This window comes from Mus caroli, unplaced genomic scaffold (assembly GCF_978045245.1).
Source record: "Mus caroli unplaced genomic scaffold, Mus_caroli_1 scaffold_8, whole genome shotgun sequence".
Lineage (NCBI taxonomy): Eukaryota > Metazoa > Chordata > Mammalia > Rodentia > Muridae > Mus > Mus caroli.
The window spans coordinates 25459057-25478939 of NW_028227263.1; the positions used below are offsets into that span (position 1 = coordinate 25459057).

Genomic DNA, 19883 nt, shown 5'->3' on the forward strand with positions numbered 1-19883 from the left:
GATGCCCATGAACATACAAGAAGCTTACAGACTCCAAATCAACTGGACCAGAAAAGAAATTCCTCCTGACACATAATTATCAGAACAACAAATGCTCTAAATAAAGATAGAGTATTAAAAGCAGTAAGAGAAAAAAGTCAAGTAACATGAAGGCAGACCTATTAGAATTACACAGAAAACCATCAAAAAAGGCTGTCAAGATGGCACAGGGGGTAAAAGCATTTGCTATGCAATCCTGAAGAACCAAGTTTAAATTCCAAGACCCATGGGAGAAGGAGAGAACTGATTCCCCAAAGTTGTCCCCTGACCACCATGTGTATGCTGTAGCCATGGCTGAGTGCCTACACTCACACACACATCATATACATGTAAGTAAGTAAGTAAGTAAATAAGATTCTAGAGAGATTATTAAAATAGACTAAGCACTAGAGAAAATCTATGGGAATTTTAGCATTGGGAATTTCATTCAAAGATTTGAGATTTGAGAAGAGTCTGTAGGTAGCAAGAATGATACTTGACATGGCACTGAAGCTACTTTGGGCCAATGTATGCTAATGCCCATGCAACTAAATCCACATTAATGGATATATAGCTTTAGAAATCTATACAAACTAAGAAAGCTGGCATAGTTGAATGGAGCCACAAAATAAGAGATAGCTATTAAGACAATACAGATCCTACTTTTGTCTTCCAATAAGTGCCTGCTTTAGAAACTGTAGGTGTGGCTCAATCTCTAGGTGCTACAGACTGATCACTTATTTCTACAACCACCAGGATAGGATGTCTATAAAATTTTCTAGGAACTCCAAATTCAAAGCACTGCTCTTTCCTTGTCTTTCTGTAGACACCATCAGCCCCTCTTCAGTTCTGAAACCATATGGTTGAATGGATACATTTAAGTCTACAAGTCTTCTGTAGATTTATGAAAGGAACTTTATTTTGTTTCTTATTCGAAGAAGGGATTTCTGAGTTCAGTTGTCTACCAATAAAAATGCCTCTGACTTAAAACACATCTTTGCCACTGTGTATGAAATACAAGTGCTGGCCATTTAAGGTTTCTTCTTAGTCTAGAGTTCTCTGTGTGTGTGTGTGTGTGTGTGTGTGTGTGTGTGTGTGTGTGAGTGTGTGTGTGTGTGTGTGTGTGTGAGTGTGTTGCTGTGACAATACCCGACAGAAACAATTTAAAGGACTACAGATTGATTTTGACTCAGTTTCAGATGCTAGAGAAAGGCAAGGCAGAGCAGAGTTGTTCACAGTATAGCCCAAACCCAGAAAAGCTGAAATGGCAGGATACTGCTGGCTTTCTCCTTTCCCCTGTACAGCCCATGAGACACTGCTCTCCACATTTAGGGTGGTTCTTATCCCCTTATTTCACCCTTTCTAAAAATACCTTCACAGATGTCTTAGGTGATTCTAAATCTAGTCAAGCTAATAGTTGAGACTTAAAAACCCCACTCTCTTATAATCAGTAATACATGCAAAGACATTAACTCACTCAAATATGAATTAGTATTCTTGCTTTATTACATATTATTAGTTTGTTTCAGGAATGATACCTTCTCCATTTGCAAAATTGGGCTAATAATAATTAATTCATTAAAAATCCTAGAAGGTAAAGGTGCTATTATAGGAACACTACTTATTTGAAAACCTTAAATAATTTTTTTTTTACCTGAAGTGGCAGAGGATCACTTTTGTTTTTGAAGCCACAGTCAAAAACAATGGCAGCCAGTACTTTCTGAGACATATTATCAAAGAGAATGTACTCCTCAAACTCAGCCTCTGAAGGGAAGCCTCGAACTACAGAGGGACAAAATTGTCTGCTTAAGTAAAACATTCAGTAATTCTGTCTGTGAGGTGAGATGCTACTTTATATAGACAAAAATCTATTACAAATATTGTGATTCTTTTTTTTCTTAAATATTGACATGAGAGTAATTAATGGATATTTCAGGTACAAAATCTTTTTGGCATTTTATAAATTTTTACTGTGAAAAGTTGTGTGATGTTAGATGAACAAGCAGCACAGTGTACATCCAGCCAGGACAGTCTAGAGGGCAGGAAGCTTTCCTGATGGAGTCAGGATCAAGACTGTGTACAGCTTCGTTGGAGGTGAACTCTAATCCACTGCTGTAGTACTTGTACCACTCCAAGTACACTGAAACCCACTGATTCATATACATTAAATAGACATATGGTCTATCTGCAAGGTACATTGTATTTCTTGGTGCTTTATAAAGCTGTTTCAAAGAAGAGCAAAGACAGGGAGCGGCTAGCACTTCAAATTAAACCTCATCTGATAACAGTCTGAGGGTAATAGAGAAGAAAGTAGTGGAGACGGATCAGTGACATTGCCCAGCCTCAGCAGCATCATGAAGAAGACTGGAAGAAGTTGAACACAGCCTCACTGACACACGGATCAATGCAAAGCATCTAGCATACATGTCATTTTAGTCCCAGAAAGAAGAAGAAAATGTTCAAAATAAATTCAAGAACTTAAAAAAAAAATGATCTTAATGGCCGGGCAGTGGTGGCACACGCCTTTAATCCCAGCACTTGGGAGGCAGAGGCAGGAGGATTTCTGAGTTGGAGGCCAGCCTGGTCTACAGAGTGAGTTCCAGGACAGCCAGGGCTACACAGAAAAGCCCTGTGTTGAAAAAAGCAAAAAACAAAGCAAAACAAAACAAAACAAAACAAAACAGAAAAAAAAACCCTTAATGAAATACAGAAATTTGAAGACTCAAAAGGACTATATCTTCGTCTGACTCTGATGCTAAAAACAAAAATGGTCAGATTTGGCAGCCTGCATAGTCCAAAACATCTACCAGAAAAGCATAACCAAAAATGTAAATGATTACCATATTTCTTAAATAGTTCAAGGAGTCACTAGATGTTATTTAGACAACTATGTACCATGGATGGTTTTCTTCTCCATAAGAAAAATGGTGCCCAGTGTGGACATTCTGACTGTTGTTTAATTCAACAATGTAGTGCCAATTAGCAGCTGGGAAAACACACCCACTCTCATTTTAACCTAAAAATTGAATGATGGTTAAAGGTCTCTCCCTCTCTAGAAGAAAATTCACTGTGATTCTAGCCACTGCAACAGCTATCAGAATGCTCAAACAAACACAGGTGCTGGGTTCATTACTACTGAGTCCAACCTTGGAGGCCACAGTAAAACACACGAAGGTGCACAGAGGACACAAGCTCGGTGAACCTATCAAGAGAATAATGGACTCTGATTTGGACATTTAAAACAGCCGTCTTCTGCCTCTTGGCTCCCTCCCATTCTAAGACCTGCAGTACTAACAACTATCCCCTTTACTTCTCCCTCAAGTCTCTTTCCAGTTGCCAGTCAACACACGACACATGACAATTAAGACATACAAATCGTGGATATACTTCTGGTATCTTTTAGATAGGCTCACCAGAAGAGGTATCCTAACTGCTGTACCCAATGCCCCATTCAGCCAGATCAGTTCTTATCCCAATTCCCTAATGGTAGTTATGGTCACCTCTTCAGAGCTGAGTAATGAGAACAAGAGATAGTAACTGGACAGGCCACATTCAGGACAGGGACCACACAAAACATGTCCAGGATTACCAGAAGCAAGATCTAGTTTCTTATCTCCTCCTAAATGAGCACCCTTTCCTACCTAAAAGTTCTACCTGAGGGGGGAGACTAGAACTCTAGCTTTGGAATTGTATTTCTAGATTTCCATGAGACCTAACATTTCAAGCTACCCAAAACATAAAAGGGTTAATCCAGTTTGGTGAGTTTATGAATCTGGACAAGAGAGCACCCCTCAGGAAGCCAGGAGCACCCCTAGGAAGGCAGAATCACCTTAAGCCATGCTAAAACAAAACAAGACAAGACAGACAGAATAAGTATCCCTTTAATGAGATAATGTCCTTTTCTTTTCTGAATTCTTACTCTATAGCACACTCTGAGTTGCCGTGAGGTTCAGCTGTTTGCCAGAAAGGCAGAACTATCCTCCCCTAACCTTCCTCTTCCCTCTTCTTTCTCCCTCCCTCTCTCATTTTGTTTGTCTTTTTCTGATGCTGGCCAGAGCTAAATGTGTTCTTTGCTGTTGTTGCTGTTTATACTTTGGGCTTCCTTACTCTCTCTCTAAGATGCTCCTTCCAACCATGCAGCTGCTGTCCACCATACAGGACTCAAAGGGAGGGACCTTAAATGAAATGCCTGGCAGTAGGGAGAGGAGACTTATAGAGTCCACCTGCAGCAGGAAGACAGGGCAGCAAGTGAAGGATGAGGTTGCCATCCCAGAGTCACATCTCTGACTCATAATTACAGGGATGGAAATGGAGAGGAGCCTGAGGAAAGGAAGGTCCAGCGACAGGCCCAAAGTGGTTCCAGCTCAAGGGGAGGTCTCAAGGCCTGACACTATTACGGAGGCTATGGAACGCTCACAAAAAGGGACCAATCATGACTGCTCTCCAAAAGACCCAACAAGCAGCTGAAAGAGTCAGATGCAGATATTTGCACCCAATCAATGGACAGAAGCAGCTGACTCCTGCTGTTGAATTAAGGAAGGCTGAAAGAAGCTAAGGAGAAGGGCAATCCTGTAAGAAGACCAGCAGTCTCAATTAATCTGGACCCCCAAGATCTCTCAAACACTGGACCTCCAAACAAACAGCATACACCAGCTGATATGAGGGCCACAATACACATACAGCAGAGGACTTCCAGGTTCTGTGTTCATTCAGAGATGATGCACCTAACCCTCAAGAGACTGGAGGAGAGGTCAGGTGGGTTGGGGGTGGGGTGGGGTCATCCACGTGGAGACAAGGGGGATGGGGAGGAGGTGTGGGATGCGGAGCAGTCAGAGGGTGGATGGAGGTGGGTGGGGAATGAAATATGGAGTGTAAAAATAATTAAAAGAAGAAAGGCAAAAAGACATAACTCCATCTTAACCTCAATTTTTAGCATTATTTTGTTTTTTTTTTCCTATAGATGCAGCAGTCTTTTATCAAAAACTTCAATGTCTACCTTTGATAGTGGTGTTGAGGTTCCTCTTTACATCCTCAATGATTTCTCTTACCACATCAATTTCAGAAGGTATGTAAATCAATTCCCACTCCTGGGCATCTTTGATGAAAGAAGGCATGATAGCAATGGGTTGAGGAGTGAAATGATACGGTCCGGCAATATTCATATCAGTAAGTGCACGGAATATCAACAACATTATTACAAACAGCAAAGCTGCCAAGAGTTCTGCTGATGTACTAATGATCTGCCTCTTCTAAAAGAGGGAAAAGACATGTTATTAACTCAAGAGTACACATTCAATATAAATGAGAGTTTTATGTTTTACCACACAGAATAAAGGGCAGATGTATGTTCAGAGCCTGAACTTAAGACCTGTCAGCCATGACAAGTATGGTATACATTCTATGCATTCAATTCTCTCAAATAATCTTACAGATACCATAGAATTCAAGTGCATCATCATAAATTATATTGGTAAACTGTCTGTCATGTGCTCTTTGTACATGTTGAGGGTAGACTATGGGAGTGAAGAACTCCTTCTTCCCTTTCTTGTCCCAGGGGAGAGAATGTTCTTTGTCAGGTACTCCAGTATGACAGTTTAAACAGTGCTTTCCCAGTCATTTCTGCTTGATGTTGTAAGAACAAGAGTTGGTGTTTTGCTGTCTATCCACTGCTTTATATTGGTTCTTTCCCTTAGAGTACTGACCCAAGGGAACACTGCTCTGTCTGAGATTCTCAGTCACATACTCTACCAGATTGCCTCAATGGAATTTCCCCAGGCAATTTCTACCCAAGTTGATGAGGTTTTGCTATTTCTCCTCTGCTTTCTATTTATTCTTTTACCTTTGCTTGCTGCATGGTTAGTAAACGTACTCACTTGAAACTGGAACTATGTCTCTAATAGATCATTCTCTGGACAAAACAACCATTAAATTCTTACTGCTTTTGTCACAAGGGCTCCTAAATTAATCTAAGTGATTGTTAACTCATTAGAAAATGAGGCCATAAAAGGCCAAAGCCAAACAAACTCCTGGCCCCATAAAAAGCTGAGTATGTTTCTCTTTTAATAGTTTCGTCATGAAATAGCAGATTATCCCTCAAGGCCAGGATGTTTATACACTAGATCTTTGTGACCAGATCAACAACAATTGCTGGGATTTGATGTAACCACTTGAATGGGCTCAATTAAATCCTAAATCTCTCAAATTTAAGAATAAATAAGGGAACAGAATTTTTACCAGAGAAAACCTAAATAAAGCTACCTTGATTAATTTATTCTTGGTTGACTTTAAAAATCACTAATTTTAGATGCTACCCAGTTGGACAGTATATCATTAGTTTTCTACCAGATTTTCTGTAGATAACATTTCTAATATGTGTATTATAATTAAGTTTCCTAGGTTATTTTGCAATAATTTAAAGGCTACTTTGGTTAAAAAAATAATTTTTTGGTCCTGCAAATATCTGATGTAACTTGAAAAAAAAGAGTAATTTTTGGACAACTTTGCTCTACTCTTCTGTCTCATCATCTGCTACTTTCGTCTTGGGTCAGAGTTATTCAATATTGAATGCAGCTGTGGTGATCATCATGGGGGGAATGTTTTGTTCAAAACTATAATTCAAGGATAGTTTAATCTACGTTTGTCTAAAAACATCAGACTATAAATGGAAGGCAAAGGAGTACCCTAGTTCCAGGAAGTGCTCCTTGTATTCCCAGAAAAGAATGTTCCTCCCCTCCTTGAGCTTCACTCTCCATTACTTTAATAAACATGCCCTTCCTATTTTAATTTCCTTTCAAAGCAGTCTCCACACTAACCCAGAGGCAGTAGCCACAGGCACTCCCATGATGCTTTCCCTTCCTCTGCATCAGAAGCCCTTAACAAAAGCCCTACCTGGGAATTTTCTTCTGGCCTTTGTACATTACTATCTCTAAGTATTACTATCACTAAGTGCAGGACCTATATTCTGAAATTCCTTTCAACTATCTCACTACCTCTTTCCTTCTCCCTACTTTTTCAGGTCACTCTACAGTATGGATTCATTGGCTTTTATACATTTGGAAGATCTACCCACAGGTCTGAATTTTTCAAAAGTATATGCACAAATGTACACAGAATGAAATGTAATGAATTGGCTCTGTTGGACATTCCCATGGATGCCTTTTACCTACCTTTAATGTAAAATTTTTCCAGAGGAGAACTGTTAATTGATTGACTGTCAACTGATTCATCCTTCTACAAAAATTATGTGCTCAACTCTAAGAATGAAAGGTTCCTTTCTTTATTATTTCCTTCTTTGTTTCTTTCTTTCTTTTCTTTCTTTCTTTCTTGGTTTTACAATGGTAAGTTACCTAAAATGTGAGCAATAAACAAAATGGGATTCTTTTTACTACTTTTTAATCAAAAATTGGTGAAATTATATATCTGAAGTAAAGCAAATTGTATTGTTACTAACATTTTCTACTATTTTTTAAATATATAATAAAGATTGTTAATGATACAGCCATAGACACAAGCCTCTTCTGGTTTGCACCTGTGATGGGAATGGAGCCAGTGCTCTGGATCCCCACCCACTCAGCCCACACCCAGGTGCAGCTTGACCAACAGTTGTTCTGACATATCTAGGATCACAGATGAGACTCCAATCCCCACCCTAGCCAGAGACACACACTCCTTCCAATTTGTACCTGCTCCTGGAGTGGAGCTGGTGCTCTGTATCCCCACCCACTCAACCGAGATGCAGCTTGATCCCCAGGTGTTCTGACACATCCAGGATCACAGGTGAGACCCCCAAACCCTGCCCCAATACCTGGCATAACTGTGACCCCTGAGACCCAGGGATGCAGGGACCCAGCCCAGCCAGAGGCCCAGGCTTCCAGTTTGCATCTGCACTGGGAGCAGAGCCTGTGCTCTGAATCCCCACCCACTCACCCCACACCCAGATGCAGCTTGACCCCAGGATCACAGAATCACAGGCACACAGGAAGGAGGGACATGCTCCATTCAGAGACAGCAAGGCCAGTTAACACCAGAGATAACCAGATGGTGAAAGGCAAGTGCAAGAACCTAAGGAACAGAAACCAATACTATTTGGCAACATCAGGGCTTATTTCTCCCACCACAGCAAGCCATGGATGCCCCAACACACCTGAAAAGCAAGATTCAGATATAAAATCCCATCTCATGAAGATTATAGAGGGCTTTAAGAAGAACATAAATAACTCTCTTAAAGAAATACAGGAGAGCACAAGTAAATAAGTAGAAGCCCTCAAAGAGGAAACACATAAATCTCTTAAAAGAAATTCAGGATAACACAATCAAACAGGTGAAGGAATTGAACAAAACCATCCAGAATCTAAAAATGGAAATCGAAACATTAAAGAAAACACAAAGGAAGACAACCCTGGAGGTGGAAAACCTAGAAAAAAGAGTAGGAGTCACAGAAGTAGGCATCACCAACAGAATACAAGAGATAGAAGAGAGAATCTCAGGCATAGAAGATACCATAGAAGACATTGACACAACAGTCAAAGAAAATACAAAAAGCAAAAAGCTCCTAACTAAAAACATTCCAAAAGAATAATAGGCATAGAAAAGAGTAAATATTCCCAATTTAAAGGGCCAGCAAACATCCTCAAGAAAATTATAGAAGAAAACTTCCCTAGCCTAAAGAATGAGATGCCCATAACCATACAAGATGGGACCAGAAAAGAAATTCCTCCCGTCACATAATAATTAAAACACCAAATGTACAGAACAAAGAAAGAATATTGAAAGCAGTAAGGGAAAAAGGTCAAGTAACATATAAGGGCAGACCTATCAGTATTATACCAGGCTTCTCAGCAGAGACTCTAAAAGCCAGATGATCTTGGGCAGATGTCATACAGACAGACCCCAAGAGAACAAAAATGCCAGTCCAGGCTACTATACCCAGCAAAACTCTCAATCAACATAGATGGAGAAATCAAGATATTCCATGACAAAACCAAATTTAAACAATATTTTTTCACTAATAAAGCCCTAAGGAGGATAAGAGAAGGAGAACTCCAATATAAGGAGGGAAACTACACCCAAGAAAACTAAGAAATTAATCTTCTCACAGCAAACTCAAAGAAAAGAACCACACAAGCATAATTCCACCTCTAACAACAAAAATAACAGGAAACAACAATCATTGGTCCTTAATATTTCTCAAAATCAATGGACTCAATTCCTCAATAAAAAAGACATAGGCTAACAGACTGGATACATAAACAGGACCCAGCATTTTGCTGCATGCAGCAAACATACCTCAGTGACAAAGACAGACACGACCTCAAAGTAAAAGGCTGGAAAAAAAATTCCAAGGAAATGGCCCCAAGAAACAAGCTGGAGTAGTCATTTGAATATCCAATAAAACTGACTTTCAACCAAAAGTTATCAAAAAAGACGGAGAAGAGTAGGAGAGCCAAATACAGGAAATGCCTGAGGATGTAAGTGCTCTGAAGTGCTCTCATGGTGCTCCCTGCAGCTGCACCTTTCCGTAAAGATTGTGGAGGAATGCTTGAGAACCACCTTTGCCCAGGAGATAGAAGCAGATGAGATTTTGCTGCCACCAATGCATTATTTTACCACCCACATCTCTCTCTCTCTCTCTCTCTCTCTCTCTCTCTCTCTCTCTCTCTCTCTCTCTCTCTCTCTCTCTCCTATCCCACCCTAAGGAAAAAAAAAAAGATGGAGACGGACATGACCTACATACTCATCAATCAAAGAAAAAATCCACCAAGAACTCTCAATTTTTAAAATATATGCCCCAAGTGCAAGGGCACCCACATTTATAAAATAAATGTTACTGAAGATCAAAGCACCCATTGAACCTCACACAATCATAGTAGGAGACTTCAACACCCCTCTCTCACCAATGGACAGATCATGAAAACAGTAACGAAACAGAGACACAGTGAAACAAGCAGAAGTTATGAACCAAATGGATTTAACAGATATCTACAGAACATTTCACCCTAAAACAAAAGAATATTTATGGTACTTCTTAAAAATCGATCATATAATTGGACAGAAAGCAAACCTTAACAGATACAAGAACATTGAATTAAAACCATGTATTCTACCAGACCACCACAAACTAAAGCTGATCTTCAATAACAAGAAAAAAAAAAAAAAAACAGAAGTCCCACATACACATGGAAGCTGAACAATGCTCTACTCAATGATAACTTGGTTAGGGAAAAAATAAAGAAATTAAAGACTTTTTAGAATTTAATGAAAATGAAGCCACAACATACCCAAACTTGTGGGACACAATGAAAGCAATGCTAAGAGGAAAACTCATAGCTCTGAGTGCTTCCATAAAGAAATTGGAGAGTGCATATAGTAGCAGCTTAACAGCACATCTGAAAGGTCTAGAACAAAAAGAAGCAAATATGCCCCAGAGGAGTAGGGGCAGGAAATAAACTCAGGGCTAAAATCAACCAAGTAGAAACAAAGAGAATTATACAAAGAATCAACAAAATTAGGAGCTGGTTCTTTGAGAAAATCAACAAGATCGATAAACTCTTAGCGAAACTAACTAGAGGGCACAGAGAGACAGTATCAAAGTTAATAAAATCAGGAATGAAAAGGGAAGCATACAAACAGAAACTGATGAAATTCAAAAATCATCAGATTCTTCTACAAAAGTCTACTCAACAAAACTGGAAAATCTAGATGAAATGGATGATTTTCTAGACAGATACCAGGTACCAAAGTTAAATCAGGATCAAAGAAAACATCTAAACAGTCCCTTAACTCCTAAGAAAATAGAATCTGTCATTAGAAGTCTCCCAACCAAAAAAAAAAAAAAAAAAAAAAAAAGCCCAGGACCAGATGGTTTTTGTGAAGAATTCTAGCAGATTTTCAAAGAAGGCCTAATTCTAATACTTCTCAAACTATTCCACAAAATAGAAACAGAAGGAACACTACCAATTCTTTCTATGAAGTCACAGTTACGCTGATACCTAAACCATGCAAAGATCCAACAAAGAAAGAGAACTTCAGGCCAATTTTCCTATGAATACTGATGCAAAAATACTCTATAAAATTCTCACAAACCAAATCCAAGAACTCATAAAAATCATCATTATCCATGATCAAGTAGGCTCATCCCAGGAGTGCAGGGATGGTTCAATATATGGGAATCCATCAATGTAATCCACTATATAAACAAACTCAAAGGAAAAAAAAACTTACATGATCATCTCATTAGATGCTGAAAAAGCCTTTAACAAAAAACAATTCCCCTTCATGTTAAAAATACTGGAGAGATCACGAATTCAAGGTCCATACCTAAACATAATAAAAGCAATGTACAGCAAACCAACAGCCAACTTCAAACTAAATGGAAACTCAAAGCAATCCCATTAAAATCAGGGACCAAAGGCTGCCCATTCTCCCCCATCTATTCAATATAGTACTCGAAGTTCTAGCCAGAGCAATTAGACAACAAAAGGACATCAAAGGGAAACAAATTGGGAAGGAGGAAATCAAGATATGACTATTTGCAGATGATATGATAGTATGTATAAGCCACCCCAAAATTTCCACCACAAAAATCCTACAACTAATAAACAACTTCAGCAGAGAGGGTGGGTATAAAATTAACTCTAACTAATCAGTAGCCTTCTGCTACTCAAAGGCTAAATGAGTTGAGAAATCAATTAGGGAAACAACACCCTTCAAAATAAACACAAATAATATAAAATATCTTGGTGTGACTCTAACCAAGCAAGTGAAAGATCTGTATGACAAGAACTTCAAGTCCCTGAAGAAAAAAATTGAAGATCTCAGTAGATGGAAAGATCTTCCATGCTCATGGATTGGCAGGATTAATATAGTAAAAATGGCCATCTTACTGAAAGCAATCTACAGATTCAATGCAATCCCCATCAAAATTCCAAGTCAATTCTTCATAGAGTTAGAAAGAGAAATTTGCAAATTCATTTGGAATAACAAAAACCCAGGATAGTGAAAACTATTCTCAACAATAAAAGAACTTCTGGGGGAATCACCATCCCTGACCTCAAGTTGTACCACATACAGAGCAATAGTGATAAAACCTGCATGGAATTGGTACAGAGACAGGCAGATAGATTAATGGAATAGAATTGAAGACCCAGAAATAAACCCACACATCTTTGGTCACTTGATCTTTGAAAAAAAAGCTAAAACCATGCAGTGGAAAAAAAGACAGCATTTTCAACAAATGGTGCTGGTTTAACTGGAGGTCAGTATGTAGAACAATGCAAATAGATATGCTGAATCTAATAGGAGAGTGGGAAAGAGCCTTGAACACATTGGCACAGGGGAAATTTTCCTGAACAGAAAAACCAAAGGTTCATGCTCAACAATTGACAAGTGGGACCTCATAAAATTGAAAAGCTTCTGTAAGGCAAAAGATATTGTCAATAGGTCAAAAAGGCAAACTACAGATTGGGAAAAGATCTTTACCAAACCTACATCTCATTTGATAGAAGGCTAATATCCAAAATATACAAAGAAGTCAAGAAGTTAAGACTCCAGAGAACCAAGATTTTTTTTTTTTAAAAAAAAGGATACAGAGCTAAACAGAGAATTATCAACTGAGAATGGCTGAGAAGCACTTAAAGAAATGTTCAGCACCCTTAGTCATCAGGGAAAGGCAAATCAAAATGACCCTGAGATTCCACCTCATACCAATCAGAATGGCTAAGATCAAACACACAGGTGACAGCAGATGCTGGAGAAAGGAACACTCCTCCACTGCTAGTGGGACTGCAAGCTGGTACAACCACCACTTTGGAAATCAATTGGCAGTTCTTGAAAAAAAATTGTAAATAGTTCTACCTGAAGACCCAGCTATACAACTACTGAATATATATCCAAAAGATGCTCCTCCAACATATAACAAGGACATATGCTCTGCTATGTTTATAACAGTCTTATTTATAATAGCCAGAACCTGGAAACAACCCAGATGTCCCTCAACAGAAGAATAAGTACAGAAAATGTATATTTACACAATGGAGTACTACTCAGCTATTAAAAACAATGACTTCATCAAATTTGCAGACAAATGGATAGAACTAGAAAAAAAATCATCCTGAATGAGGTACCCCAGTCACCCCATTGTGAGATATTAGCCCAAAAGCTCACAATGTCCATGATACAAACCACAGACTATATGGAACTTAGGAGGAAGGAAGATCAGGGTGTGGATGTTTCAGTCCTACATAGAGGAGGAAACAGGATGATCTTGGGAGGTGGAGGGAGGAGGGAACTGGAAGGGGGAGGAAAAAGGAGGAGGAGGATCAGGTAGTAGAGAGGGGACGATGAGAGAGAGGTACAGAGGGTCAGGAAATCAAATAAAAATATGTAGCAGTAGGGGATGAAGAACTGGGGGTACCCACTGGAGGGTCCCAGATGCCAGGGAAGCGAGAGGCTCCCAGGACCTAAGGGGGATTGACTGTTGCCAAAATGTGTAGAAAAGGGGAGATAGAACCTGTAGAGATCACCTCTAATAGATAGGCACAGCCCCCAGTCAAGGGATGGGGCCACCAACCCATCTCAAAGTTTTTAAGGTTCCTGTCCAAAGGAAAGTCAGAGACAAAAAAATGGAGCAGACTGAAGGAAGGGCCATCTCATCCCACCTCGGGACCCATCCTGTCTGCAGACACCAAATCCTGACACAGTTGCTCTTGCCAAGAGGTGCTTGCTGACAGGAACCTGGTGTGGCTGTTCCCTGGAGGTCTGCCAGCACCTGACCAGTGCAGATGTGGATGCTAACAGCCAACCAAGACTGAGCTCAGGGACCCAGGTGAGGGGAGCTGGTGGAAGGACTAGAGGAGCAGAGGGGGATTTCAGCTCTATAGGAAGAACAATGTCGGCTGGTCAGACCACCCAGTGCTCCCAGGGACTAGACCATCAACCAAGGAGTGTACAGGGAGGGATCCATGGCTCCAGATACGTATGTAGCAGAGGATAGCCTTGTATGATATCAATGGGAGGGGAGGCCTGTGATTTTGTGGAGGTTTAATGCCCCAGAGTAGGGGGATGCTAGAAAAGTGAAGAGGGTGTGGGTGGTGTGTGGGGGAGCATACTCATAAAGGCAAATAGGAGGGGGGAGAGGGTGGATGGGATGGGGGGCTTTGTGGAAGGAGATATCATTTGAGATGTAAACAAACTCTATAGTGAACTTTTTGGCATGGCTGTGTGAGGTCAGTATCTTTTTCTGACAGCAAAACAGCTATTTCACTGCTAAAAATCTAAAAATATAACATTAGTAGGTATGGTGGCACACACTTTTAATCCCAGCACTCAGAGGAAGCCAGACTGGTCTACATCATCTGTTCTCGGCCAATGAGGGCTACATAATAAGATCCTATCTGACAACTAAAACACAACCATTAAAAGCTTCTAATTGACTTAGGAGCATAACAGAGTGGAGAAATGTTTATTCGAGATAATCTACTAGAGTTTGGAAAGAATATCAAGTCAGTGCATTTGTATTGTCTTACCCTCCTGGCCCCCCATCTTCTCCCATCTCACTCCATACTACCTCTATTTTTGAGAAAATGTGACTGAGGTTGGGGCCTCTTCAAGTCTCTCAATATAATATTGGGATTGTACCCCATGAGAGGAGAGTGCTGAAGATGTCCCAGTTAGGTTAAATACTCAGTGTTTTTATCTCAGTACTTTGATCCATTATGCATCTTTCCACTGACCGCTACCACTGGCCTCAAACCAAAGATTTGCCTGCCTCTGCTTGGATTAAAAGCATGTACCACCATGCCTGGCTTACAATGCTATTATTGTTTAAATTATATTATAGTCTCTATGGATTACCACTGCACAATAAATTTTTTTTAATGTGTAAATTTTTCCCATTAGATGATAAGGAAGTGAATACATATTCAATGCCCACTATTTCTTGACTGAAGTGGTATAATGGTTATTTTTTTATTGGATATTTTCTTTATTTACATTTCAAATGTTATCCTCTTTCCTGATTTCCCTCCCTCCCAGAAACACCCTATCACATCCTCCCTCCCACTTCTATGAGGGTGTTCCTCTACCTACCCACTTACTCCCTCCTCCCCACCCTCCATTCCCTTACACTGGGGCATCTATTGAGCCTTAACAGAACCACGGACGTCTTCTCCCATTGATGCATGACAAGGCCATCCTCTGCTACATATGCAGCTGGAGCCATGTGGACTCCTTTGTTGATGGATTAGTTCCTGGGAGTTCTGGGGGATCTGGTTGGTTGATACTGTTGTTTTTCCTATGGGGTTGTAAACCCATTCAACTCCTTCCTTCAGTCCTTTCTCTAACTCCTCTACTGGGGCCCCCAAACTCAGTCCAATGGTTGGCTGCAAACATCCACCTCTGTATTTGTAAGGCACTGGCAGGGCCTCTCAGGAGACTGCCATATCAGGCTCCTTTCAGCATGCACTTCTTGGCATCCACAATAGTGTCTGGGTTTGGTAACTGTATATGGGATGAATCCCCAGGTGGGACAGTCTCTGGATGGCCTTTTCTTCAGTCTCTGCTCTACACTTTATCTCCATATTTGCTCCCGTGAGTATTTTGTTCTCCTGCTAAGAAGGACCAAAGCATCCCCACTTTGGTCTTCCTTCTTCTTGAGCTTTATGTGGTCTGTGAATTGTATCCTGGTTATTTGGAGCTTTTGGTTAATTACATTTAAAGTTTTAATTATTATTTTTGAGAGAGCAAAAAAAGCAAAACTTGCCTGTAACATGTAAACCTCTAGCTTGTACACATTGTCCCCTATCAGCCAGCATGCTTCCCTTTCCCCAGACATTGAAAACTATTCTTAAAGTTGGTTGATCTTGTAAAACTTGCTGTTCTTGCAAAGGCAGAATACATATAATGTGTTGGTTTTTTTTTTTTCTCTTTATAAGCCCTGGGCTGAGACGGCTAAATGCCGCATCATGGGAGTGCTCTTAGATGCGGCCCTGATATCAGTATTTAAATAAAAAGCTTCTGATTAGTTAACATTTTAATAATATACTGGTGAGACGCCGAACAACTCCAGACCCATAACACTCAGAATATAATCATATCACTTGCAACAACATAGAGTGAACTAAATTATCATGTTAAGTGAAACAAGCCAGGCACAGAAAGACTAAGTGTACTCTTGTATGTAGGATATAAAAAGAAATTATTTCATGGACACAGAGATGGTTCCCAGAGGGAGAAGACAGGTGTAGGATTGGGGTGGATAAGGAATATTGATTAGTGGGTACTGAGCTATAGTCAAGTAGAAGTATGAAGTACTGGTTCTAAACAGAGATAACTACAATATACCTGATAATTCAAAGACTTAGAGAGAAAGAATAGACAAGCATATTTAAGAAATCTAATAAAAATACTGGTTTTTCATATTTAATTTTCTCAAGTAATGGCACCTACTTATCTAAGATATACAATAAAATTGACAAAGGTTGACCAAAGTTTTCTGAAAAGTACAGAAAAAGAAAAATTAGTGACATCAGTTCTGGGTAAGTTCTTTAACTGTCAGCATTCAATCAAGACCCAGAATTAGATTTCATGGAGCAGAGAATAGACCATGACAAGAATTCAGGAGCAAAGAGTCCCACATACTTCGCAGGATAGTTAAAAGTTTTCTTGCTTTTGTGGAAAATGGTCAAGGAGCAACTTTCTTTTCCTAGAAAGCACAGAATTATGGAGGAACTAGTAGCTTTTGCTTTTCTAACAGAAGATTTTCCTTTTTTTCTTTTCAAAAGCTGACCCAGCTAAGCCACGGGTCATTAAATTAAATTTCCTAAGGTGGTGCGACATTGTACTCTGTGCAGTCCTACCCATTCAGTTCTCCAACACACACGGGGGAATGGTAGGGAGGCGAGCAACTTGCCCTCTAGCCTATTACCTTTAACCTCCCGTAACCTTACACCGTTAGCTGGGCTCTGACATCACCCCAACAACTTAAATGGGAAATGACAGGAGCTACCATGGTCAAACTGCTCTTCCAAAACTTGAGCTGTTCCTCAGTAAGCTACAGCCCAGACCTCAAATGTACTTCAAACCTCTCTCAGTGTGAGTTGTCAGCTAGGGAGCTTAGGAAGCCCTAAACTCTGACACTCACCACTCAGAGCTAGCAACCGCTTCCACAGCCCCTGTTTCCTCCACTGAGTCGCTGCTGGGCTCCAGTCTTTCCTGAGCAGCACTTCCGCTCAACACCCTCAACACCAGAATCAACCGCTCTGCTCTGCGCAGACTCCCTGGGCAGGAGCCGAGGCCAACCGGAAGTGCGGAGGCGGGGCAAGAGGCCCAGTAGCGGAAGGCAGTGCTTGGGATGTGTGGGAGGACCTAAGAGCCTTATTCATCCTATAGTAATGTAGCAATTTAAGGTTTTTCAGGGTTTTTTGTTGTTGTTCTTAAAGTATTTATTTTAAATTTATCTACCTTAATTTTATGTGCATTGGTGTTTTGCCTGTATGTATGTCTATGTGAGAGTGTCAGCTCTTGCTTGGAGTTACCGACAGTTGTTGCGAACTGCCATGTGGATGCTGGGATTTGAAACCGGGTCTTTTTTTTTTTTTTTTTGGTTTTTCGAGACAGGGTTTCTCTGTGTAGCCCTGGCTGTCCTGGAACTCACTTTGTAGACCAGGCTGTCCTGGTACTGCCCTTAACTGCTGAGCCACCTTCCAGGCCCAAGTTTTTCTTAATCTAGATGAAGACTTGTCGGTGTCTGGTTTTTCAAATATCTGAATTTTGTTTTTTCTGATTTTTCTCCTTTGTCAATTCTTGGTTTTGTTGTTTTGCTAGTTTATGCTTTTCCTACTTTTCTACTTGTGTTAGGCGTGCAGTTCGATTCTTGATTTAAAAGTATTTTGTTGCTGTTTTTGAAGACTTCATTTATAGCTACACATTTTTCTCAGCTCTGCTTTGCTTTTGAAAGTTTGGTATGTTTTGATCTTATTTCATTTTCTGAAGACATTTTGTAATTTGTTTTCTTGTTTTGACTCATAATTAGTAGTATTTTACTTTCAAATACTTGCGAAATTTCCACTATTTGATCTGTTGTTGATTTCTAGTTTTATTAAATAAGTTATCCAATAAGTTTTATTAGATAAGGCACACAGTAAGATTTCATTATTGTTAAGTAGAGGCTTAAAGTTTTAGAGGCTTTTCTTTTTAGAGCTGGGAATCAAAATCAGGTGCTTGCTGTTCAAGTGCTCTGCCACAGAACCAAGTCACCAATCTACTTGAGAAGGATATATCTTCTATTATTATTTGTTTCAGTGTTCATCATGGGTATGTCTAAGTTCCTATTGGAGTACTGTGCTGTTCATGATGGCAATCAAGAAGGTGTTTTTATTGTTCAATTTATACCCTATGTATATATGTCGTAAGGCCAAAACAGAACCATAGCTTTCCCCACGCAGTAAACAGGAAAGCTATGGATATAGCTTTAGCAATCAAGAGCAATGACTATTTCCTCAGGAATCAATCATACCTTTCTGTTGACTCCCATTAAGGTACACATACCTAGGTAGCCAAAGGAAAAGCTACAGAGTACATTCATAGCCCTAGAGCTTGATAAAAATAAAATCCTTCTTTATATAAAAAGAACAGTGTCTTCTGTATACAATTAAAACCATTTTAATTACATTTTATTTATTTGGGGTAGGGACATGTCACATGAATGTGGAGGTCAGAGAGGTCTTATTCTTTATTACAGGGGAAGCAAGAATAGAAACAAAAACACGTTATTTTCAAAATATCCCACTGATCCCATCCACGCACTTCATTTTCTTTCTTTAATCACTGAGGTAAAAGACCATTATTTTGAATTTTGGAAACAATAATTTCAAACTTTAACATTAATTTAACTTAGACATAGCAGGGAATAAGCTGATGTGTGTTTATGCACATATATTTATGTGAATGTTTGTGGCAAATTTGACTTGTTTGGGGTTTGTGCTCTTATTTACAGCTGCTAAAACTAATGCATTTCTACTTGCCAAATCTGATGACACCATCACTGTTAGATGTTTATACTCAAGTACTTAGACCATCTAAGAATGGGTCCTTACAAAAAAGAGTGCTGCTCTTTCATTTTTCTAGGAAAGAAAAACAGCTCTAAGAAATGTTTTTAGATTTAGACATATCGGAAACAGGACATTCAGCTATATCTTCAGTGAAAGGACACATTTTTTTTTCTCTCAGGGAAGTATTTATTACACAAATATTTACATGAAGATTCACAAGCACAGGATGACCTTCCCATCGACCCAGCTGTAGGAAAAAAAAAAAGAAAGAAAGAAAGAAAGAAAGAAAGAAAGAAAGAAAGAAAGAAAGACAGAAAGAAAGACAGAAAGAAAGAAAAAGAAAAACGAAAAGTCAATATTACTCTTTGTAACTGAATCTCAAGGAACTTCTGTCTCATAATCACTTCCTGTCTTGGTCGGCAAAAGACAAGAAGACTTGGTCCAGGGTGATCTGACTGATGGAATAGTCTTCTAAATTGTATTGTTCCTTTGCTTTCTCCAAAATGCCAAACACCTTAAACAACAACAAAAGCATGCAGTTGCTATTGAAGACTCCCTCTAGCTCCCAGAGGAGCCTCTCCCCCCGCCCCCACCCCAATTTCTGTCAGGTACATTAAATTAGACAACAAGACCAGAAGGGCAAAATCAGAAAGCAGAAGAACCAGGTGGTTGAGAAGTGGAGGAGGTAGTTCTTTGTCTCCTTTTTTTTTGATGGACCTGGACTGATAATGGAATTTGAGGGTAGTCATCAAAGACGTTTACACGCTAAGGCATTTCAAGAGGAATATTCACAAATATGAAATTCACACTACCAGGCAC

General features: G+C 39.6%; 2 protein-coding genes across 2 annotated transcripts in view; both read right to left on the reverse strand.

Annotated features, from left to right (window-relative positions):
• Positions 1-17256, reverse strand: part of LOC110299107 (phospholipid-transporting ATPase ABCA3-like) — a 127117-nt gene extending 109861 nt beyond the window's left edge. Inside the window, exons 1-4 of the mRNA XM_029479129.2 lie at positions 17156-17256; positions 7185-7364; positions 5015-5267; positions 1673-1800 (exon numbers count right to left, since the gene is read on the reverse strand). Coding sequence (XP_029334989.1) covers positions 1673-1800; positions 5015-5267; positions 7185-7244 — 441 coding nt within the window. The 5' untranslated portion in view covers positions 7245-7364; positions 17156-17256. The remainder of the gene's footprint in view (positions 1-1672; positions 1801-5014; positions 5268-7184; positions 7365-17155) is intronic.
• Positions 17257-19442: 2186 nt separating this feature from the next.
• The window catches only part of LOC110299272 (phospholipid-transporting ATPase ABCA3-like), a 76728-nt gene continuing 76287 nt past the window's right edge, over positions 19443-19883 (reverse strand). Inside the window, exon 32 of the mRNA XM_021168935.2 lies at positions 19443-19578. Coding sequence (XP_021024594.1) covers positions 19465-19578 — 114 coding nt within the window. The 3' untranslated portion in view covers positions 19443-19464. The remainder of the gene's footprint in view (positions 19579-19883) is intronic.